Source organism: Lipotes vexillifer, unplaced genomic scaffold, assembly GCF_000442215.2.
Source record: "Lipotes vexillifer unplaced genomic scaffold, Lipotes_vexillifer_v1.1 scaffold1139, whole genome shotgun sequence".
Lineage (NCBI taxonomy): Eukaryota > Metazoa > Chordata > Mammalia > Artiodactyla > Lipotidae > Lipotes > Lipotes vexillifer.
In genome coordinates this window covers 688,088-713,376 of record NW_006798273.1, presented here as the reverse complement: position 1 = coordinate 713,376, position 25,289 = coordinate 688,088, and the positions used below count along the sequence as shown (strand labels likewise).

The 25,289-nt window shown below is 45.0% G+C and overlaps 1 protein-coding gene across 3 annotated transcripts in view; it reads right to left on the bottom strand.

Moving 5' to 3' along the window:
• KANSL3 (KAT8 regulatory NSL complex subunit 3) overlaps positions 1-25,289 on the bottom strand; it is a 39,234-nt gene that overhangs the window by 6,295 nt on the left and 7,650 nt on the right. The window contains exons 3-18 of one of the 3 annotated variants that reach the window (XM_007470184.1): positions 18,160-18,250; positions 17,828-18,013; positions 11,146-11,277; positions 10,801-10,917; positions 10,474-10,575; positions 10,305-10,376; positions 9,040-9,114; positions 8,704-8,861; positions 6,213-6,276; positions 5,566-5,766; positions 5,203-5,359; positions 3,666-3,743; positions 2,051-2,242; positions 1,503-1,587; positions 1,078-1,208; positions 100-209 (exon numbers count right to left, since the gene is read on the bottom strand). In XM_007470184.1, coding sequence (XP_007470246.1) covers positions 100-209; positions 1,078-1,208; positions 1,503-1,587; positions 2,051-2,242; positions 3,666-3,743; positions 5,203-5,359; positions 5,566-5,766; positions 6,213-6,276; positions 8,704-8,861; positions 9,040-9,114; positions 10,305-10,376; positions 10,474-10,575; positions 10,801-10,917; positions 11,146-11,277; positions 17,828-18,013; positions 18,160-18,250 — 1,951 coding nt within the window. The remainder of the gene's footprint in view (positions 1-99; positions 210-1,077; positions 1,209-1,502; positions 1,588-2,050; positions 2,243-3,665; positions 3,744-5,202; positions 5,360-5,565; positions 5,767-6,212; positions 6,277-8,703; positions 8,862-9,039; positions 9,115-10,304; positions 10,377-10,473; positions 10,576-10,800; positions 10,918-11,145; positions 11,278-17,827; positions 18,014-18,159; positions 18,251-25,289) is intronic. The other 2 variants (XM_007470185.1, XM_007470183.1) reach the window with 2 other exon arrangements.

The following is a 25,289-nucleotide window of genomic DNA, read 5'->3' as shown; positions in this document are numbered from 1 at the left end:
AAGGCTATTTGTCCTTGACCCAGCGTCCCTGCCAAAACCAACTAAGCTGAGGAGGCCTCCTCCCACACCTGCCCAGCCCAGTGGAAGGCAGATGTGCACCTGCGGGGCTGGCCCAGGAGAGGGGTTTGCTGGGAGGCCAGAGGTCTTGCTGCTGATATCCTGCAAGCTGAAGCTGAGGCCTTGGAGGAGGCTGCTGGCTGATGCGGCCCCTAGGAGAGGAAACAGCAGACATCAGCACAGGCTCAGTCACTTTTCCACGAGCAGCTGTGCCTGTCCACCCTCAATAATCAACTAAAACACCAACGCTCTTTCCTCGGACATTCCCAGTGCTCTCAGAAAGGTGCCAGAAGGGCTCCCCAAACACGCACACTGGACGCCCACATGAGGAAAGGTACCGTTCCTGACACACTGCCTTGGATTCATTCTGCACACCCCAACCTGCTCCAAACCACCTGTCCTAAATTTTGGACAGTTTTAGGAAAACCAAGGAGAACATGAATCCCACTTTTCAGAAATCTATCCCACTTTCCCAGGGAAGAGGAAGGACTTTTTAAGCCAAAAGAATCCCGAACACCTGACTTACACTTCACTTTACACACAGTCCAGTAGCCTCAAAGCAAAGAGGAAGGTCCTCTTGAAGGATCAGGGCACCTGCAGTGCCTTGGCCCTGCTGGGCTCAGGCAACTAGCCTTTCAGTGTAGGGTGAGGGCGGAGAAAGTGAGGAGATAAGCATAGGCAGAAAAATGTCTCATTTTGCTAAATTTCCAGTTTTATTCAACCAGATGTGTTTAAAAACAAGAAAATGAAAGCAGTACATACATTTCCCACCAGCTATTTCTCCTTGTAGTACAGGAGGCATTACCTGCAGATTGGGACATTTACTCACTGCAGATATTAAGGCCCCAAACTCTCCTACCTCAAAGTTAATGCCAGCTCCATGCCAAGCCTCTACAACAAGCCTGAGACCCAGAGCATCCTCCTCCAGATCTAGCTCCACAAGGCTTTCCCAGGACCACCCTCCAGCAGCAGCCCACAAAGACTTCGCTGGGAGGCAGGGAACGTTGAGCTACCAGATACCTGGGAGGGAGCTGCCAGGCGAGGTGGCCACCAGGCGACTCTGGAGTGTGTGCAAGGCACTGGGAGCAGTGCTGCTAGAGACCACTGAGGATGCTGGGCTGGCTGAGACTCCCCCTTCAGCAGCACTTGACCTGGAGACAAAAGTAAGAGCTCCATTAGCTAAAGGTCCCTGCCAACACAGGGAAAGTCCAGAATGGGGCCCAGCAAGGCTTTCAGCAATGGACACAAGGCTAGAACTTTGGTTTCTTCATCCCACTTTCTGAATCGAGCCTCTAGTCTTTCTAAAAAAGTCAGGCCTCAAGGAGAGACTTCAGGCCTCGAAGCAAGAGCTCCAGGACTCTTTGTAAATTTTAAGTAAGCACTCAGTGGACCAGCGAAAAGGTGAAGAGAAAGAAGGGAACAGACAGACCGGGAGACAGACTCACTTGGTTGTGGTGAGAAGCCCTGTGAGCTCCTTGGTCCCTGCGGAAGCTTGCCCCAGTGTCATGGTGATGGGCTTCCCTCCTGCGGCTGCAAAACAGAAAACCCCAAGGCCACTGGTCAGTCCTGTTTGGTCCTGACCTTTCAGGGTTCCAGAGGCAAGGCTAAATCCAAGATATTATGGAAAAGACTGGAAGACGAAAAATGAAGGATAACTACATTAGAATAGGAAGAGTTGGGATTATTTTTTCCTTCTGCTTTCTAAACCTTCTGGAATATTTTATTATCTTTAACTGAAACCAATGAAGAACAAAATGTATGATGCTTTGAAGGACCCCACCGCTTCCTCGGATCCTCGCTCGGCCTCCCTGACCCTAGTTCAGATGAGCTTGCTGCCCTCTTTCCCCCACGTGCAACCTCTGCTGTCTCCTCCGGGCGCCTGTTGTGCTGAAGGCGAGGCTGAGCCGCCCAGCAAGTAGCCACCAAGAGGGCAATACTGTGTGCCTGGGACAGTTCTGTCAGTGTTTATTTAAAGAGGCCAAGAGAAACTCACCTTCTGGAGCTCCTCCTTGGGAAGGAGTACAAGGCCCTCCAGCTGTGTCCCCTTGGGAGATAAGGGACACCTTGATCTTCGGTCGCTTGGAGGTCTTACTGCCAGGAAGAGGACTGGAGGGATGGTGCCGCTTCAGCTGGACCCTGAGATCCTCTTTCTCGGCTTCCTCCGTTTGTTCTGATGAAACAGGAACTAAGAAATGGAGCTGCGGTGAAGTTCTCCACAATCCAAAAAAGCCCGACAGATACTGAGAGCCAGTACCAGCACTGGCATGGCTGTGTGGGAACACCAGGAAGAACCATCCCAACACGTGCAAGGAGAATGCCAATGCTTCAGTCCTGCCTCACTTGGGCCCACCTATGGTGCAACTCCACCTTGGCCCTCTCAGAAGATGGCTCCATCCCCTTCCCTTACCCTGCTCTGGAGTTGGAAGGAAGGGGCTCTGAGTTGGCGGAAACAAAAAGAAAGGAGAAGACATCCTGACCCTGCCTGGCAAAGGCCAATCAGACAATAGAGGACTCACCACAGTGGACCTCGGCAGGGCTTCCCAGACTCAAAGAATGTGGCAATTCTCATGCCCTCCCCACATCACACAGCTGGAGGGCAGCAAACAGTTTCTGGAGAAGCAATAGAGGAGCAGGCTATCCAGTCCTCCTTACAAGGGAGGTTTCCTCAAAGCTCTGAGTCCCACCCTGCCCTCAGAGCCCAAGGTTGAGGGTTTGCTTGCCAAATGGGGACAATGGGAAGGATCATCACCAGGACTTAAGGCTGGCTTTCAGTAACTCCTAGGCAGGTTATCTTAGCGGAGACAACTTTACAGCTCCTGCCCAGAGGTAAGAGGGCAACAGTGGCCCATGTCACAAGCTAGTCCCCAGGTCATTTGTACTAGTACAGAGAAAGGGCACCTGTTCACACATGGGCTTCCCCCTCCACTGCATCAAACAGACTCATCCTGCACATGGCCAAGCCTCCCAGACTCTTAAGTTATCCTTCGGGTTTCCTCACGGATCCCCTCCTCTCTACACCTAGAAGCCCGCCCCAGTCCTTCTTAGCGCAGGCAATCAGGGGCAGAAAGGCAGGAGTCACACGAGAAATGGGAGGCGGGGGGGCTGCCACGGGGCCACAGGGAGTTACTCCAGACCACAGTCAGGCCACAACCAGCTGAAAGGAAGGACTGCATCGACTAAAATCAGAACAGGAAGGAGGGAAAAAGGGAAAGGAGTTACAGATTTATGCTTGATAAGTGCTTGCAGAGGCCAGGATGGAAGCAGGAAACCAGAGGCAGGGAGAAAAACACAGGGAAATTCAGGCTCACAGGCACTGGCCTACAGGCACACACAGGAGAAGCAGAGCCAAGAGCCACAATAAGAGATAAAAGGAGAAAAACACCAAGAGAGGCAAACAGCAAGAATGGGGAAAAAGCAAAGACTATGGAGTAATAAGCAAAAGGATCAGCAAAGAAAAAAAACCAGAAGATAGAAAAACGCAGAGAGCAAAGAACAGGGGGAAACCAAACAGAGACAAATGAGAGGCAGGGACGGGAAAGAAATAAGAGGGAGAAGGGGACAGAAGCAGAGAGCAGAGAGTGAGAAGGTGAGGAAAGAGCAGTACTCACCAAAGAGACAGGAGGAGGCGCCGGGAGGAAGAGCTTTCCTCACCAGCATGTTTTGTGTCAGAAAAGCAGCAAACTGCGCTGGAATGAATCAGAAAGAATTACAGAATCACAGCCAGCCAGAGAAAGGAGAAAAAGAGAAGTCGTAAGAGAAAGGTATGAAAATGTTCTGGAAAATGGTCAACAGGGCTTTTTCTGGAATTACTGCATGGGTTTGAAACCTGACTCTGCCATTTGGCAGCACCATGGAATCATCCATAAACAGAAGGTAATAAAGGTACCTGCCTCATGGGGCCACTGCCCACATTCCAGGAGCAACAGCAAGGCAAGTGCCAGGAAGAGGGCAAGGCACGCAGTGAGGGCCCATAACCATGAGCTGTTCTCACTGCCCCACCCACGAGCTCTGCCGAAACCAGGCTGCTGTGCTGCGGCTCTCCTCCGTGATGTTCTGGGTCCCATTTCGAACCCGGCGCACCAGTCAGCCTTCCAGAACTCCTTACAGTCTCCACTAATTATTGGCAAACTGCTGGCTCTCTCTTCATCAAAAGCCCAAGAAGACAACACCCACTTGGAACTTGGCTCTGGCCACCACTGAAGAGGATGCAGGTCACGCGTGGACCCTAGGGGCCTGGCTTCCTTTTCGTCTTCACCGACCCACTCACACTTCTGCTCCCTGTTAGCACCACCATACAGGCAACCTCATAAGACGCCTGGGTCTAAGTCCTGATCCTTTGGCTCCACTAAAAGAAACACAGGGGAAGAGAGCAGAGGAGCCTCCTGTCTCCTGTATGTCTCTCTACTTGACAGCCAGCTCTGGCTGCTGCCTCTTCCCAGGCACCTGAGACCCTCAGATGATACACGCTCCTGCATACATCACCAAACACCAATGCCCAAGAGACCTCGCCTCAGGGCTGCCCAACTGGATCAAAGTGGGCCAGGGGTAGAGCCACTGCTGCTCCCTTCCCCACACACTGAACACGCCTTTTCCACAGCTTCTTACATTGTGCTGACTGTTCTCCAAACTCTAATTTCAACCAAACAAATGTTTCCCAGCCTAACTGAAAACCTATCTGCAGAGACTCCTGAAAAACTTCACTGGAAGTCCCAGTGTGGGAATCTCAACTCTTCAAGGGCAAAACAAAGGGCGGGCACGACACCAGTGCAGTTGCCCTAGAATCTGATGAGCACGGCCAATCCCCTTGTCTGCGGGACCCGAAGAGCTCCCTGACTGCAGGAGAGGCTGGGCAGGGCCCGGAGTTGGTAAAAAATTTGAGGCCAACATACGTGTCGTCAGCTCATAAAGCCTAACTTCCCCAAACACCAAGCCAAAGCTATAATTAGTGGAACTATACAGTCACACTAATATCACCTTTTGTGATATTTTACCCTTGAAAACAGCCCTCAGTATTTATTTCAACCTAATTTTGCCTGGACAGAAATGTCAGGAAAAAGCTGCAGATGCCAATACTTTCCAACTGCCACATGGCGTCAACTGCAGAAGACAGAACCCAAGAGAGGCCACCGGGCCAGGCAGCTATACCTTGAGCTTGTTTGTGGGTCAGCACAGCCTCTGTCCGCTGCACGTGTCTCTTCAGCAGCTGAGTGCTTCCGATCTGACTGGACTTCTGGGCAGAGGCCACTGTGGTCACCTTGGTCTTGGGACTGGAGGTAGGGCTGCTGGACACACTGGAGAGATCCTGAGTAGATTAAGAAGACAAGGGCCAAGCCAATGTCGTCCAGATTGACTGTCAATCGTCAAGTCCCCCTGGAATTCCCTGGTCAGGAATTCCCCTCGTAGGAACTCACAGGCCCACCAAGGCCAACAGGCATCCCCAGGAAGCGAAGGAACCAACTCTTCAGTCCCCATTCCCCAGCAAAAGCACTCCCTCCCTTTCCGCATTACCTCTGAGCCTGAGGGTGAGGCAGGTAGCTTGGCAGCTGGTGACGCAGGTCGACTTCCCCGCTCAGAGACCTCGAAGGCCAGGTCTCTGCGGGCCACGTCCCGGGGCTTCTTCTTCTTCTCAGCATCCTGATCCCGCGGCTCAGAGCCCATGTGGCCCTCCGCGCGAGTGAGCACTCCAGTCAGGAAGTCCACAATCTCATCCTAGTGTAAAGAGGGGCCAAGGCCTCTGAGTCCTTCTCTGGAGAACAGGAACCACCCCGACAGTCCCGACTAAAATCGATTCACCTCAGCTTGATGTCAGTGTGCCGGTCCCTCCTACCACACAAAGCCTGGCACGAACCCGAGCCTCAGCCAAGGACCAGCAGAAGCCTGCGCCTTGCACCCGTGAGGCTGTACTCTGGGGTGGTCACGCTTTACCACTCCTCCAGTGAACTCTTCCTCCCCTAATGCTCTGCTCATGTCTTAGATCGTTACTCTCCTTTCCCCCTCTCTCTTTCCCCCTTTCCTTTGCTTATGATTTAGGCCCAACAGAGGCCACAGTGGATACCCATCCTCCTTAGTCAACAGGCTGCTGCCAACAAGACTGAACCTAAAAGGTTACAGAAAGGCAAGCCTAGCTGAGAAAACCATATAAAGCTACTGTGTACCTGAATACATCTGTCCACCATGCTCTGAGTCAACCCTTCCGATTTCTTCTTTGCTTTGCTTATTCTAAGAGACAAAAAAGAGGAAATGTTTACTTTCCAAACATTCCACAGCACCATTTCTCTTCTGTGTTGGTTATTCTCTAGACCCAAGAAGGAAGACTACGTTAGCCCTCAGGCAGGTCTGCAGCCTCTCTGAACCTCAGTTTCCACATCTGCAAAATGGGGAACCATAACACCTCACTCATGGAGTTAATGGGGATGACACAAAACAACATTTGTAAAGAACCAAAGAATACATGGAAAGTACCCGGGATGGTATACTTCAGAAGTCCTATACCTATGGCTTCACAGGTATACTCTATCTGATTGCTGAGACCTCATCTCGAGGCACCCCAACACAGACCCAAACCCTGAGATTACTGGGTGCTATTGAAAAGATTACTGGGTGCTATTGAAATGAGATTAGCAGGAAGGAAGGCAAGGTGGCCACGGGTTAGTTCTAAAGGGATAACAGAGACTGACCACAGCTGGCTGCATTCTCCTCTTTGAAAGCCAGCCTTAAACACCCTGGCTTCTGACTGGGGGTCTCAGCAGAGAGAGAAACAGGGCACCAAGTGACAGGATGAAGAACAACATTCTGAGCCTCCAAATTATGAGACCCCGATTTACTGGTTGTAGGCCTCTGACCTTGTGTAACAATGCTCATTTTATGGATGAGCACAGAGTCCCAGAAGTTAAGTATTTTATCCAAGCTTCTCAGCAAGGGAGCCAAGACTAAATTGAGGTCTCCCAGTTCTCAGTCCAATGCTCTTGGCACCATGCAAATATGTCTCATAAGCAGCCTCACAACGTAACTCTCACTAAGGGTTATTTCCATTTCTCCCGCTCCCTCACCATGACTCAACACACACAGTCTATTCTCCTATAGATAAGAATGTCTGAATTAGCAAGAAAGATAATGTATTTACAAGCAAACACTGCCTTGAGCATCAAAGGGTTAGATTCTAGGTCCACAAGAAGCTGTCAAATGACAAAGGCCAGGAGGACTTCTCCAAAGCATCTCTGGGTAAGAAACTGACAAGAGAGGTGGGAATAGGTACTCGCTTTAAGCTCTCCAGTTAAAGCACACAAATGAAGTTAGTATCTAAGACTGAGCATATAAAAAAGGAGACCAGTAAAGGATACAACCTCTTTTTCAGTACATTTCATAAAAACATAACTAAAGGCCCTACAGGCAGCCAGCCTTGTAAGAGAAGAATGGCCATCTCAATGACTAAAGATGCCCTCCTGAAATCCTCTCCAGAGCTTCCCTGGTGGCACAGTGGTTAAGAATCCACCTGCCAATGCAGGGGACATGGGTTTGAGCCCTGGTCCAGGAAGATTTCACATGCTGCGGAGCAACTAAGCCCGTGCGCCACAACTACTGAGCCTGCGTTCTAGAACCCGCAAGCCACAACTACTGAGCCTGAGTGCCTACAGCCCGTGCTCTGCAACAAGAGAAGCCACCAGAATGAGAAGCCTGTGCACCTCAACGAAGAGTAGCCCCTGCTCGCCACAACTAGAGAAAAACTGCGTACAGCAACGAAGACCCAACGCAACCAAAAATAAAATAAATTAAAAAATAAACAAATCTAAAATCCTCTCCAAACTTTGGCTGTTTATACTCCAAAATATATAAAAGGATGCTTAACACAAATAAAATCTATGTTCACATTCATCCTCAGTAAGGAACAAAACGTGAAGAAATGCCTACCCCAGTGAAAGCACAATGGCCAAGACTATAACTACAACATCTTAAAAGTATTTTCTCCCCACAAGATGACTACTAACTACAAAGAGAAAAATAGTAACTTTACAATAGAGAAACCTGGCAGATGCTTCCTTGATCAAAGTTAACATCACCAGTAATAAGACACATCAACGCCATGTATCCCGAGGGGTGCACTGAGGGCACATCAGCTCCATAGCATCCCTGCCAAAAATGTGCACCCTCAACCTAATCATAAGATAATGTCAAAAACCGAATTGAGGGACTGTCTACAAAACAGAAAGTCTTCAAAAGTGTCGAGGTCATGAAAGACAAAGACAGACTAAGGAACAGTACCAAATTAAAGGAGACTGAGGAGACAGGCAACCAACAGCAATGTGTGATCTGGATTTGAGCCTGGACCAGAAATGAACATTAGTGAGATAACTGATGAAATGTGAGTCTGTAGATTAGATAACAGTATCATATCCATGTTAATTTCCTGACTTCAATAATTACACTTTGGTTATATGTTAACTTTTGGGAAATCTGGGTGAACAGTATAGGGAATTTCTTGGTTCTCATTTTGCAACTTTTTAGAAATCTGAATTAGTTTAAAAAACTTTTTGTAAAGTTTTTTAATGCCCTCTTTTCACTGAACCAGGTTAGCTATAATTATACATCACCACCTGATAAGCATCTCTCCAACATGGCACTCTTGCAGCTCTGGGGGAACCTACCCACCTGAGATTATCATCAGCTCCCCCAACCACCACCAAGCTGTTCTCAGCCCGAATCTTCTCCCGGAAGTCCTCCATGGCTTCAGGGTGACACTGTAGGGAATTCTGACCAATGACAAAGAGGACTGGAGTCTTCATATCCAAGAGGGGATCATCCACATCCTAAAACAGATCCAGGTTTACAGTCAGCCAGTGCATATTCACTGAGTACTGCCCTAGCAAGTATGCTCAAGAGAGTCAGCTGGGCAACTGCAGTCACTGAACAGCAGCTTGGGCGAGGCACGCACTCCCATACTCTCACCTGCCGGTGACCCAGAAATCAGCCACACCCTGCGCTTACCCCTCTGGGGCCATCCACAGTAAGCAGAGGAAACCCCAGGCAGACAACTGCAGTGACGTATTCCATCACCGACACCTAGAAATAATGGCACGGTTTGTCTCAAGGTCAAATGACTTCACTGCAGCTACATTCTACCCAGAATCCTGGGGTGGTCAACCCACCAGCCAGTCCCACCTCCTCCCCTGCTGTCATGACATAACCCCTAGGTGTACATAACTAGGTTAGGACATAACCCCTAGGTGCACCAGCCATAGTTGCAGCAGTAAGAGCAAAGAACACAAGATGTGCTCTTCTACCAGAAGCCACCGCCTAGAGAATTGGGGCCCTCAGTGGACCCCAGAAGAGGGCTGAACCACAGGATGGGAAGTTTAATACTTCTTCCATCCTGGCAGTTTGTGAGGCTAGAGTCCTCCCTTTTCCCTCCACTAATAACAAATGCAATCAGGAGAACACAAATGTTGCTCTTTTCCCTTAAGTGAAGAAAATCTCTCCCTTTTGAACTTGATAGCTCCCAGACACCCCAAACTTCTTAGAGCAGTCGCTGACAAGGTACTGCCATCCTTGGGACCAGGGAGCACCGGGAGATAGCCTTCCTCCTCTCACGCCCCTAGATGTCACTTACACTACGTGAAGCAGCACAGACTTTGCTTACTTGATCCACTCGAGAACTGGGGATTTGGACAGGTCGGAGGCATTTATACAAACTAATATACATGCAAGTGTATGTAAAATAATAAAGAAAAGGTTCTCTGATGCCTTGGAAAGGGAAAGAACAGGAACACAACATCAAATTACAGAGCTATTAAAATTTTTGCTGGCTACAATTATTGTTTTGTTTTGTTTAGGTGAGAGAATAGTACTTATGTCTAGGGGGAGAAAGAAAAAATTTTTTTCAGAGATACATGCTGAAATATATATATATATAAACACAACGATATGATATTTGAGATTTTCTTCAAAATAACTGGAGGAGACTGAAAGTAGGCAGAGGTAAGATGAAAAAAGCTTGGCCATGAGCTCATCACTGGCAAAGCTGGGTGAGGGGCCCAAGGGGTTTCTCATACTAGTCTATCCTCCCTTTCAATTTCTGCTTAAAATTTTCCACAATAAAGTTAAAAAGTAAAGTTTGTAGGCAAAGCATCTAGCACAGTGCTCTGGAACACTACAAAGCACTCAACAGTCACTATCATCAAGCTGGGCAGCAGCAGTAGTAGCAGCAGCAGTCTATCTCAGGACAACCTCCAAATAAGATGGGGATTACTTACATGACAGGCCACCAAGGCTCCTGTATTCCAGCCAATCAAGATAATGGGTTTGTGTGGGAAATGGTTGTGAATCTTTGTGGGAAGAGAAAGAAGACAGTAAGACTGCAGGCCACAGATTGGTGCAGAATGTTGGGTGTGCCACAGTGAACTGAAATAGGGACGTTCTCACCTCCAGCACTTTGCTTCGCACTGCCCCAATCATGTGCTCCAGACACTGCAGAACTCCTACTCCACTACCATTGTTCAGCAGATGCGTGGCAACAGGGATGACCTAAAGAAAAGAGTGGCAGCCATGAGAGCAGAGCTAAGTTTCAAATCTCCTCTCAAGTCTGCTTAACCTACCTAAATCCCTTCAACCTCAGATAAGCACCATTGGCATTCTAGACAAAAAGAGACTTGGGGGACGCTCCACATTTAAGTTCACCCGTTTTGACCCCCTCTTCCTTTCTGTCTGCTAGATTCTCCCCAGGAGGAGTTTCTCCTGCCCAGTACATACCTTGCCTAAGCAGGACAGCTGAGACTGCCAGAAGCGGTGGCGGCGCGAGGTGGGGAACACAGAGCTGGAGGGCCCGGAGGAGGCAATGAGAATGAGAGGGGAGCCGGGGAGTTTGCTCTAAGGAGAAAGACCCCACCAGAGAGCCAATGAGTGAGAGGTGCTCCTCCATGGAACCCCAATACCTTTCTTATCCCAACCAATGCTAATTTGCTCAGGAAACTACGTTAACCACTACACCCAGCCAGTTATTAATGAAAGCAGTTAAACAAGCCATTATCCTCTTGCCAAAGTTCTAAGACTGAATTCTAAACACAATTTCATGGGCCACAGTTAAGTCCAACTTACTGGTTTGTTATGAGAGAGCACTCCCACTGCGGGGTCCCAGGGCCTCTTCAGTAGCAGGGACAAGGCCTCAGCTCCAGCAGCCCCGGTCTTCGTGTTGGATGACACGAGCATCCGGTCAATCAAGGTAGGGATCTAGAAGCAAGGGAGAGCAAAGATGCTTCCAGCATGAAGCAGGAGACCCCACCACCAGGAGCAGGTGGGAGGACACAGCCCCACTATGAGCCAAGGAAAGATTTCAACTACACCTCTCAAACTTTCCTCACGAGAAAAAGTACAAATAAGTGCATGGCTGAAAAATATGCCTCCCATCATATTAAAGATAAGTGGATACAGTCCTCTGGAAACCAATCTGGTTGACACGCATCAAGAGACTTAAACTTATCTCTTTCTTAACAACCTGTATCAGAAATACACACACACACACACACACACACACACACGCGGGGGCTGGGGGGTAAGCAAAAGACAAATTCACTCTCAATCATAGTCAAAAAGTGGACACAACATAAAGGCATATACAAGGAAGTGGTTAAGCAAATTATCTACATAATTAGATATTATGGATTAATTTTTAATATTTAAAACAATTTGTAATAACATAGGGAAATAATTTGCTAAAACGTTAAAGGTAAAACAGAAAATATAGAAATTATCTCTACTCAAAAAAAATACTACAAGAAAATATGCCAAAAGGTTAATAATGAACTTTATGGAGTTATGAATTTTTTTCCTTTTCAGACATCTGTATTTTCTAAATTTCCTCAGTGAACACCAGTTGATTTTATAAATTAAAAACAAAACTCTGCATTTACTTCTAGAATACTGCCTTCAAACTGTGGTGTGTTAAAAAAATGTTATTGTGCCCCAAATAATATATCCTACTATACTGTGTATACAGTTGACCCTTGAACAACACAGGGTTGGGTGCCAACCCCCCATTCAGTCGAAAAGCTGTGTATAACTTTACAGTTGGCCCTACCAATCAGTGGTTCCACATTACACCATTACGATTTACCAAAAATGTGACCTCACAGATGTGTAAATACAGGTTTCAGACATGCTGATGCTTACACTGAGAAGAATTATCTGTGTGAATCCCATACTACCCACAAGAGGTCAAAATGACCTAGGGGAAAGGGAAGATTTTTAACTGCTAGAGGTAGTTTTCAGAAAAATAAACTTTTTGAGAAACTGGAGAATAAAAACTACTACCGTGATGCAGGCTGTAAAAGTTCAGTCCATAGCTAACATCGTACCCAACAGTGAAAACCTGAAAGCTTTTCCTCTAAGATCAGGAACAAGACAAGGATGCCCACTCACACCACTTTTATTCAGCATAGTATTGGAAGTCCAAGCTAGAACGATTAGGCAAGAAAAAGAAAGGAAAGGCATCCTTTCCGTTAGATTTAGAAAGAAGTAAAACTGTCACTATTTGTAGATGACATCATATTATATAGAGCAAACCCTAGACTCAACCAAAAACAACCATTAGAATAAACGAATTCAGTGAAGTTGCAGGATACAAAATCAATATACAAAAACCTGCTGCATTTCTATACACTAATAGAGAAATTAAGAAAACTTTCTCGTTTACAACAGCATCAAAAAGAATAAAATACCTAGGATTAAATTTAACCAAGGAGGTGAAAGACCTGTACACTGAAATCTATAAGACATTAATGAAAGAAACTAAGACACAAATAAATGGAAAGATATTCTGTGCTCACAGACTGGAAAAAGTAATACTGTTAAAATGTCCATACCACCCAAAGCAATCTACTGTACAAATTCAATGCAATCCCTATCAAAATTCCAGTGGCATTTTTCACAGAAATAGAACAAACAATCCTAAAATTTGTATGGAACCACAAAAGACCCTGAATAGCCAAAGCAATCTTGAGAACAAAGAACGAGGCTGGAGGCATCATGCTTCTTGATTTCAAACTATATTACAAAGTTATAGTAATCAAAACAGCATGGCACTGGCATAAAAACAGAATCACAGATGAATGGAACAGAATAGAGAGCCTAGAAATAAACCCATGCATATATGGTCAGTTAATTTACAACAAAGGAGCCAAGAACTTACAGTGGGGAAAGGACAGTCTCTTCAATACATGGTGCTGGGAAAACTGGACAGCTACATGCAAAAGAATGAAACTGGACCACTGTACTACATCATACACAAAAATTAACTCAGAAAGGATTAAAGACTTGAATGAAGATCTGAAACCACAAAACTCCTAGAAGAAAACATAGGCAGTAAGCTCTTTGACATTAGTCTTGGCAATGATTTTTTGGATCTGACACCAAAAGTAAAGGCAGCAAAAACAAAAATAAACAAGTGGGACTACAAACTAAAAAGCTTCTGCATAGCGAAGGAAAACATCAACAAAATGAAAAAGCAACCTATTGAATGGGAGAAAATATTTGCAAATCATGTATCTGATAAGGGGTTAATATTCAAAACATATGAAGAACTCATGCAACTCAACATCAACAAAATAAACAATCTGATTAAAAAATGGGCAGATCTGAATAGACATTTTTCCAAAGAAGATATACAGATGACCAACAGGTACACGAAAAGATGCTCAACATTATTAATCATAAGGGAAATACAAATCAAAACCAAAATGAGATATCATCTCACACCTGCTAGAATGGCTATTATCAAAAAGACAAGCATTAACAAACTTTGGCAAGGATGTGGAGAAAAGGGAGCCCCTGTGCATGTTGGTGAGAATGTAAATTGGTGCAGCTACTACAAAAATCAGTAAGGATGTTCCTCAAAAAATTAAAAATAGAACTATCATATGATCCAGTAATTCCACTTCCGTGTATTTATCTGAAGAAAACAACAATAACTCAAAAAGATATATACACCCCCATGTTCACTGCAGCATTAAGTACAATAGGCAAGATATGGAAACAACCTAAGTGTCTACTGATGGATGATGGATAAAGAAAATGTGGCATATGTATATATGTCACGTTTTCTACACACACACACACACACACACACACACACACACAATTATTCAGCCATAAAAAAGAAGGAAATCTTGCCATTTGCGAAAACATGGATGGACCCTGAGGGCACTGTGCTAAGTGAAGTTAAGTCAGACAGAGAAACATAAATACCGTATGATCTCACCTGTATGTGGAATCTAAAGAAAAACAAACAAAACAAAAAACCAAACTCATAGATACAAAGAAGAGACTGGTGGCTGCCAGAGGGAGGGGGTGGAGGATAGTATGGGTAATGGGTATGGGTAATGGGTAATGGGTAAAAGGGATCAAAAAGTACAAAATAAATAAAGCCATGGAATGTAACGTACAGCATGGTGACTACAGTTAATAACACTGTATTCCAGATTTGAAAGTGGCTAAGAGAGTAGATCTTAAAAATTCTCATTGTAAGAAAAAAAAAATGTTTGTAACTATGTGTGGTGACATATGTTAACTAGACTTATTGTGGTGATCATCTAGCAATACATACAAATATCAAATCATTATACTGTATACTTGAAACTAATATAATACTATATGTCAATTATACTTCAATTAAAATAAAAAATGCAAAGATAGGACAAGAAGATAAGCTGTTCCAGGCAATGATAAGCAAGGACAGTGATCCTAATTTTGAAAGAGCAAGACTAAAAAGGTTTCTGTACAAGAAATGAGGGGAGGGACTTCCCTGGTGGCGCAGTGCTTACGAATCCGCCTGCCAGTGCAGGGGACTCGGGATCAAGCCCTGGTCCTGGAAGATCCCATATACCGCGGAGCAACTAGGCCCGTGCACCACAACTACTGAAGCCCACACGCCTAGAGCCCGTGCTCCGCAACAAGAGAAGCCACCGCAATGAGAAGCCCGCGCACCGCAACGAAGAGTAGCTCCTGCTCGCTGCAACTAGAGAAAGCCCGCGCAGCAACGAAGACCCAACACAGTCAAAGATAAATAAATAAATGCATTTTAAAAAACAAAAGAAGTGAGGGGAATATAACCATGCGACTTTCTCAATTTAATTCAGGAAACAAATGTTTACGCAACGCAACACTGCTGTTACAAGACACCAGCCTAGTGCTTACTGCAAAGGAATTTAATCTACAAGGGTTAATGAAGACAATCACACAAAAAACAAAAGAGGAGGGGCTGATAAGCGCCATAAAGAAAAATAAGCCTCACACTATGATTCAAACCATCTAACAGAGAAGAGGGAAGTGAGCAGGCAATTTTCATCTGAAGATGCAGCATGTGAAGTGAGATGCACTCTGAAGAATTCTAACAGAAGATGGGGGAAAGCTTTCTAATCAGAGACACCAGATGTAAGCAAGAAAGAACAGGACTTATTCTAGGCACAGATGGCCTGAAGTCGAGAATTTGAGCAAGGAAGTAGGAGGACGTAAGGCTAGTAACAAAGGCTAGGGCCCAACTGCAAAGGATCTTCACCCTAAACTGGCCATTTCTTGTAACTTACTTTGTCACTGTGAGCCACTCAACACCTTGAGGTAGAGGATCTGACTGAACTAGACTTTAAAAGCTTTTATCTGGCAGTAATAAGAGTATACCTCTCAAATGACAAAGCCTTGAAACTCACTTTCTGTAAACAAGAATACTTAGAAATAATCAATAACCAACTTCTCTGCTTGGAGCCAGGCAAACCAAGCATCCCTCGTCTCTCCAGCACTGCGTCTCTCTTAGCAGACAATGAAGCGGCTAGGGTCTATACCTTCTCTGCTCCCCTTACAACAGGTCTGGTGGTGAAAGTAGCTGGGCCAAGAGCACGATCCCATCCACCTGCATTTTCATCCAGCAGGAACATTAGAAGTTGTGGGAAACAACCTAAGTATTTGCTGTGAATCTGAGAGTCGTGAGAATATAAGAGCCTGAAGGGAGAGGAGCCACTGAGAGCAGAGCCTCAAGCGGACAGCGGCTCACAGTCTGGGACCCTGCTGACTGTGTGTCCTCTGCCATTCCAGCTAACCCACACCATGACCTAGAAGCAGGGCCAGGCAGCATGCACTGTGCACACCTGTGCAGTCCCGCCAGTGGTCCATCATGCTCAATAAACCTGAACACCACTTATACCACTTCATTCACGTGGGAACATCCAGACAGTGACTTCAGTGGGGGAGCAGGGCAAACTTCTTTACGAGGGAAATGACTTCCAAGGCATACTGGCCATGCAATGTAAGGCAGAGAAGTGGGCTCTGGGCACTACTAATACTCATCCCTCAGGGGATATTCACCAATGCCGTACTCTTCTCATAGGTAGAATGCTGTGGAGAACATTTAAAATGCCTGAAATACTCACAAGCCACTGTTCTCGGCCAGGGGCCTGTCTTGGCTCCACACCCACCCTGTGCCCATGCCTGCCCGCTATTCACCTCCTGGGCCGGGGTCTCCACTGCAGAGGAGCAGCACAGGGGGAATTCTGGGACTATCTTTTCTTTTATCTCTTTCTCCACTAGAAAATAAGCTCCATCAGAGTAGACAGCATTTCTGTCTTACTCATCCCAGCGCCTGGCACATTATAGGCACAAAACAGTTGCATGTATAAATTAATGTCAAATTTCCTACCATGCATTTCATTAACACATCTGGTCCTGAGTTTTGTTTTATTTCCACACTAAACCAGTCTTCTTTTGCTTTCAAACAAACTCAGCAACCTTCAAGTAACAAACAGGTAGGAAACAATAAGCCTGGAAATTGGTGGAATATGGCTGGGGAAAGCTGTTGGCCAGGTAAATTATAGCAACAAAACAGGCCAGCTTCCTGCAAAGGAGAAGAAAACTACTTAAAAAAAAAAAGTCAAGAACTGAATTAATCCAAGTTGCCTGAGGCCATTCTGTATTGGAGCAAAAAACTCTAAAAATGATGGTACTACTTATAAATGATTAACAGTTACTGTGGGTTTCCCACGTGCCAAACTTTGTGGCAAGCATTCTATCTCGATTAATGAATTTTCACAAAAATCCTAGATAGGTATTAGTATCAGCCATGTTTTTAGAGATGAGGAAATTGAGACACTAATCCAAGATTACACAGCTAACTAGTAATCAAGATGAGATCAGCCAGGCAGTCTGCCCCCAGAACCTGTACTCCAATCACACCGAACACAGCCCAGTGCAATAAATGCAACCAAAATAAACTGCAATCATGAAGAAAAACAGTTTAACTTTGTGCAATACTGTCTAAGTAAGAAAGCAGGGAAAGTTAATGACATGCTTTATAAAGAGTGATTAAAGTGAAAGTGTTGCTAACGAAGGCTCATCATGATGAGGAGAGACCGAGGCATCCCATCACGGCGCTCCTTGCTCTGGAACACCTCCCCACATGCACCCCCACACTCTCAGCACCACGGGTCTGCTTCCTGCCCCGCTCTCAACACCCCTCCCTGGTAAACCCCTCATCTTCTCCTTTCTCACCTCCCCTCAAACCACAAGCTGCAGGGCTGTAGACGCTAAACATGTTCTCTGGTTTTCAGGAGGGCTAGAGACATTTACGCCGGGTGAAAACACGAAATGATACCATGTCTCCTATTTTTGACAACAAACCTGTTAGCTTCAGTCATGCCCTCCAGGCTGACCAGGCAATGACCTCGCCCAACCCCACTTCCTGAACCCACAGCCGAGGCTGGCTACCCCAGGACAGGGCAGACATCAATCACAGCCTCACCTTCCCTTTCAGTGTCTGCAAAGCATCCAGGTAGGCGGCCAGCATGGGCAGACTCAAGGTCTCCACCAGGGTGGTGTGCAGCCACTGGACCAGCTTGGTGTCCCAGCTCACACTCGCCAGAGCTTGCCGCACTCTCCTCGCACACTTGTCCACGGCAACACGGCGCAGCACTGGCTCATTACAAGCCTGAGAGGTGTAAGTCGGGGGGACAAAGTATGAGGGCCACCTCGTTAGCAACGTGGGGTGAGGGTGGGGGGAGCGGGGTGAGGTCAGCTAGCCCGTGACGCCCGAACTATGGGGAGCCCACGGTGGGCAGGCTTCTAGAGTCTTACCCCTTCGTTGGCCAAGCGGGCAAGCCGATCAGACTGCAGGGCTTTGAGGATCTTGTTGAATAGCTTGTTCTGGGCCATTGTCCAGCCAGTCCTATAAGAGAAATTCTGAGGAATTAAAGTCAAACCCTGGGGATGCTGGCCATGCATGTACACTGTACAAAGAAGATTACATCATGTTTTTTGTTCCCACTATGAAACAGTATAACTCAAAGTAGCTTAGAACGAAGCTAAAGCAAAACACCCAGATTCTGGTACCAATTCTGCCAGTTAATCACCTTAACATATACCTGTGTTAACATACACACTACAAGTCAAAACCAGTCACAAACAGAGTCTTTTTGGTGCTAGCAAAGGTAATTAATTACCTAGTGGCTAATATAATCCATTAGTAAACAGAAGCATGGCACCATTGCACAGACATATTTGAATTTCACAAGTTTAATATTTCACACAAAAAGGCAGACAGGATGAGAAAGCATTTTAATGTACTAAAACCTCAGACTAAGATAAGAGGCCTATTTAAATCAGCTTTAGGAACGAAAATATAACAAATGAAGTGGCTATTCTCCCACTCCTTAATAATCCACCCCTCACTAACCTTTCTCCCTTTTCCGTTTTTTTCCCTGTATATCACACAATTAACAAATTTACTTTTGAATGGTCTGTTCCATATAAGTTAACTCTGTATCATCCCTGCGTATGACCCTGGCAGACACACTTTTACCTTGCTTTATGGTTCCTCCTCCAGCTCAGCTGTAAACTCCCTGCAATTAGAAACCTGTCCTACTACTCCTGTCCCCACCTAATGACACACAGCACAGCAGTGTGGAGCTGACTAAAGCCCCCCTCCACCCCACTCCTGGCAATCTTAATTACTCTGATACTCCAACTCTGGCCAGTAATCTTCCTAAAGATACTAAGAGAAAGGTAACAGAAGATACCCAATTGTTTACCAACTCTCCCTGCCATAAAAATAAACTGGTGCTTAAATCTCCTTTAAAAAATTTTAGGTGGATGTCAGACCCAAATGAGAACCTGGAATGAGATCAAGGTAGCACTCCAAATCAGTAGGGATAAAGTAAATAGAGCTGTGACAACCACTAGCCAATTGGAAAAAGAAAATCTGGATTCCTACACATCACTCTTTACACCAAAATAAATTTCAAGTGGAATAAAAAGTTAAATAAAAATAAAATGACCAAAGTACTAGGAAAAAACAGTAATTAAAAAAATCTACCTACCTATCTAATCTATATCTTAGAATGAGTAAAACTTTCTATGTATGACCTAAAACCTAGAAGCCATAAAAAAGAAGAAAGATAAATGTAACTACATAAAAATTTCAAATTTCTGTAAAGGAAAAAATTAAGTATCATAAATGAAGTCAAAACACAATGAAAAGATAACTACTGTTTCATTAAAATAGAAAAAGCCTCTAGAAAACTATTAAGGAAAAGACAAAACACTCAAAACAAAAACAATGGGCAAAGAACATGGAAAGGCAGTTCATGAAAAGGCAGTCAACCCCCTTGGGCCTTCCCTGGTGGTCCAGTGGTTAAAAATCTGCCTTCCAATGCAGGGGATGTGGGTTCGATCCCTGGTCGGGGAAATAAGATCCCACATGTCATGGGGCAACTAAGCCCGTGCTCTAGAGCCTGCACGCCACCAACTACAGAACCTGCACACTGCAACTACTGAGCCCACACGCTCTAGAGCCTGTGTGCCACAACTAGAGAGAAGCCCACACACCACAACGAAGAACTTGGTGCGGCAGCTAAGACCCGATGCCAAATAAAAAAATATTAATACATAAATGTAGGGACTTCCCTGGTGGTGCAGTGGTTAAGAATCCGCCTGCCAATGCAGGGGACACGGGTTCGAGCCCTGGTCCGGGAAGATCCCACATGCTGCGGAGCAACCAGGCCCGTGCACCACAACTACTGAAGCCCGCACACCTAGAGCCCGTGCTCCACAACAAAGAAAAGCCACCGCAATGAGAAGCCCAGGCACCGCAACGAAGAGTAGTCCCCGCTCGCCGCAACTAGAGAAAGCCCACGCGTAGCAGCGAAAACCCAATGCAGCCAAAAATAAAATAAACTAATTAAAAAAAAATGTAGTCATAAGAAGTTCAGTAGTACTCTGTTGTGTGGGTGTAAGAAAATAGATCCCTGCAAACTTTGCTGATGGAAATATAAATTAGTACCACCTTTTGGAAAACCAATTTTGGAAAAAAATCAATCAAAAACCTAAATCAGATCATGTCACTCGGCTCAAACCCTTCAATGGCCCCATTTCAATCAGCTGAAAGCCCAAGTCCTTGCAATGGGCTGTCTGGACACCCCCTGCCTCTCCAACCTCATCCTCTATGACTGTCCCCAGCTTACTGTGCTTCCCCACATTGCCCCCTCCCTTTATTTCCCCCATGCACATCCTGCATGCTCTCACAGCACAGACTGGGCCCTAACCATCCATTCCCCTTACCTGAAACAATGGCTCCCTCTCCAATCTCCAGGTCCTTGTTCAAATGTCACCTACTGAGGCTTTCCCTGACTCACCTGTACTTAAAATTGCCGACACCTCACTCCCACCCTGGGATTCCCTATCCCCGCTTCCAGCCATACCACCACCTCACGTTGTATCCACTTTATTTATTTGCTTGGTTTGTCTTCCTCTGCTAGAATGTAAAGGCCAAGATGGCAGAGATGTTTGTCCATTTTAAGTGCTACATCCCCAGCACATAAAGCAGTGCCCCTACTGACACAGAGTAGGGGCTTGAGCATCTGCTGAATAAAGAAACGGATGAACTGTATGCATACTACGTTCTAAATCCTGTAAACAGTGGAGTACAAATTCAAACGCTCTCACTCCCTACCACAGAAGCGCCTGGGTCCTGAGCAGCAGAGGAACACGGATACACCATGTGCGCCAACTGTAAATTGAGCCCTTCACTATACAGGGTGCCTGAACCGCAAGGAAGTTGCTTCAAACAACTTCAGCAATCTCCATTTCTCTTACTTTATAACAGACTAGCATTTTTCCCATCATAACCCACCAACCAGACACCCTCTTTTCTACAGGTCATCTCTCTAACACTAACAACATGGCCCAGTAAACATGCAGATGGAAGGCAAATTACCCTTTGTTATGCACATTGCACAGTTATCCCACTATCCTTTCCTTCTGTAAAATAAAATCTCCACCTACCACGTCTCCAGTTTGACAACCTACCACAGTTACACAGTCCAGGAGAACACTAGCTATGAGCCAGGAGCTGGCTGTGTGCCCTCAGTCTCCTAGACTGTAAGAGAGATGAACTAGATGATCTTTACGGTTCCTTCTAACAGTAAAAAGCTCAGGTAGCTGTGACTACTGATGGGAGCAAGGTGAAATCCAGGATCACAGAATTCTTCAGGGGTACCCTCTACCTGTAGTAGCTTTGTTGCCAAAGCTCAATCCGCCTTAACCTCCAAAGCCTCTCATCCTTCTATAACCCCTTGTGGCATACTAGGAGCAGTCTCAGGTTTCTTGGAATCATCCTTTTTATCTTCCCATAGCTCTCTTGGCTTAATTTCTCCTACTTCATTCAGATCTAGTCAGTTTTTGTTGTGGCTTGATATTCAGAGAGATTCTGGATTTGGGAGGTAGGGGAGTAGAAGCTTTTACTCAAAGTTGGGACTCAGGATACTCTGGGACCAAGAAGGTTTGTGGGAACCAGCATCTTCCAGCCCACTGGTTCATAATCTCATTTTCCTTCACATTATTTAAATGTACGACACACTAACATGAGTAGCATCTCTCATAGGTATAGTGATTCCTGGATGGGCTTGGGGATTTGGTGGTGGTGGGAGGAGACAGAGGATGTCCACAAGTGGTTATAAAAAGCTCTCTGGAGATACATGGATATTTCCATTTTAATAAACTTCTTTGCTTTTAATGGCTGGCTCTACCCTACTGGTGGGCATTTAGGTTGTGTCCCTTTTATTGCTATTATAAACAGTCACAGTGACCATCTTTCCTCTCCCCAATACACTCAAACACAGATCTATTCTATCCATATCTTTACATGGTTGTGCAAGTATCTCTGAAGGATAAATCTCTTGAAGTGGAAATGAAAGATCTGTGTTAAAATTTTAGAATTTCAGTTCTGTGAAAATAATACGTATAAAGAACCTGCGACATCTTGAAAGCAGTATTACACTGCAGCCTTACCCCCAGCAGCAATGCTCAGTGATAATCAAACAGGTTAAACAATGAATACGATTTCTTCAACAATCTCTTGACCTTTCTCAAAGCCCACTGATCATGTTGCAAACCTTAATCCCAAGGACAGAGAATGAGGTATAATTTTTATTTATGAGGTACCAACAGTGTTTCCAAAATTATCCTGTTCTATATTATACAACAGGATGTTTTCTCTATTTGTTTTTCTTACTCTATATTTATTCTGAAACCCGAAATGACAGGAGCAAGGAAAATGATGTGAACAAAATGGGAGGGGGACTACAAGCTATTTAGAAATTACTACCATACACCAATGTCAGCTGAAATTAAATTGAAAAACCACAATGTTGAGAGTCTAAAATCCCCAGAAAAAGTTCTTAGGAATGCTGCTGGATATATAACAAAGTGATTCCAAGAACTGAAACATGTTCTCTTTATTTTGCCAGTTTCGTGGGAGGCTGGAAAATTAAGCGGGCAGAAAAAAATGATCTAACCCAAGATTAAGAGCATGCAAAAGATATAATTAAGGAAAAATTTAAAAACAGGAGACAGAATTTTAAATACAAGTCTAAACAGTCAAATAGCTGATGGGAACTGTGGTGAGTCAACACGCTCCCCCCACCTAAACCTATTCAATTTTCATGAGTGCAAAAATGCCTTCTCTCCATTGCTTAGATGAGATCAGACACTAATGCTCTCCACGATCCCACTGAACCCGAATGACATTCTGACTTCTGGCTCCTCTTATCCAAAGCAGCCAAAAAGTCACATCAGTCCCAGAACCTGATATTTTCAAAGGTAATTCTTCCTCTGATACTAATTCAATATTAAAATGTCTAAAGGATTTTTTTTTAAACCAGAAGGCAAGCAGAGAGAGAGAAAGAACATCAGAGAGAAGAAAAAGGTCACACTTACTTTTTCAGATTATAAAATTCTTTGCTTAAACACCAGGAGAAAGGAAGAGAGGAATGACAGGGACAGAGAGAGGCAGGGAGAGAGGAAGGGAGAGGGAGGGAAAATAAACAACTCAAAGATCTTGAACTCAAAATTTCAAACATCCATCTGAGATTAACATATAGATACATACAATATTGAGAGACATAATTAGAGCAAATTTAGAAAAGAAGAATTTTTTTTCAATTGAATTCAGAAGTTCTGATTTCTAAGATAAGACAACCTGCTTTAGGACACTAGATTCTTTTACTGAAATGTTGACAACATCCTAAAATCCATTTGAGAGCAATGCCCCGAAGTATCATATGTCAGGAGTATTTTGTTAAATGTCTTTGAAAAGCTGTTCATCTAATTAAACTTGGCATTTGACAAACATCTGGGGGAAAAAGCTGGTCCAACTTCTTGGGGACATTACTACACCAGCAAATGTATCACATTTTCAAAGGTTCTCCAGGTCACACGATTCTGGCATGCAGACACAAGAACGCAATCTACACCAGAGGTCGGCAAACTTCCTCTATGACGGACTGGATAGTAAATATTTTAGAGTTTGTGTGCCATATGGTTTCCGTCACAGCTATGCAACTCCGCAACTGTAGTGCAAAAGCAGCTACAGACAATACCTAAATGAGTGGGCACGACTGTGTTCCAATAAAACTATATTTATGGACACTGAAATTTGAATTTCTTGTGTCTTTAAAAAATTTTTTTTCAACCACTTAAAAATGTAAAAACCATTCTTAGCTCATGGGCCATACAAAAATAAGCAATGGGCCGGATTTGGCACATAGGCCATAGTTTGCCAACCCCTGATCTAGACAATTAAATCAAGAAGAGAGGGATATTAAACTGTTTCATGAAATATCAGGCATTACTAGAGAAACTCAGAGTCAGTTTGGGCTGGGTGGGGGGGGGCCTTCATTTTCTAAACATAGAAAGTTATCTGAAGGCAGTTGCTACTAAAATAATTCAAGAGGGTGAAATAGGGTACTCAAAAAGAAAATTAAGTTTCTGAATCCACTGATAAGAGAGGTCAGTAATCTCTCTGAGGAAAAACAGATTTCTAGGGAGCTGTCCTATATAGTCCATGAGTTCTTGATGTGGGAAACTGTAATTTTACATGATTTTATACAGGAAGAAAAGAAGCAGCAATTTAACAATCATATCAAGGGAAAGAATGGCAACAAGATGATTACAATCAAGCAGAGAGAACTAACTGCAACCTCCAAACAGGCTACAGATCCAGAACTTGGGGACAAGGTCATAAAGTGGTGACCTCTGAAATTGAAGCCAGTAAGTACCATCAAATAATGAAATTAACTGTGTGCAAAAGTAACCTACCTGAAGAGATGGTTTGTAAGCCTGTTGCTAATGGGAGAAGGACGCCTCCAAAATCTCATCAGACACTAAAAGACAAATAATCTGAGATAAACTGAGCGCTAATTAATCATTATCAATCTGTGGCAATGTCATAACACAGGGATGGAGGTCCACATGGAGAAAGACAAGCCAAAGATTAGAACCTGTCAGGGTTTCTTTGCAGGACTGGGCAGGTGGAGGTGTGCCCTGGCCTAACTCTGTGGGCCTGTCTTGCTTTGACGAAAGATGGGTGCATCCAGCTACCTTGTTGAAGGAGGGCACCTCCTGTGCAGACTGTCCACTCGCCATCCACTGCGGGAACAGAACAGCTTCCCAGATTCTCCTGAGAATCAATGCTCTGGGCCAGGCCACCCCAGTGTCTCATCTGCCTTGCAGTTGTATCTCTCCTTATAAATTAAGAAACTGTTATATTCACATGTATTATTTTTTGTTTTTTTTTGTTTTTGTTTTTATTGCGGTACGGTGGGCCTCTCACTGTCGTGGCCTCTCGCGTTGCGGAGCACAGGCTCCGGACGCGCGGGCTCAGCGGCCATGGCTCACGGGCCCAGCCGCTCCGCAGCATGTGGGATCTTCCC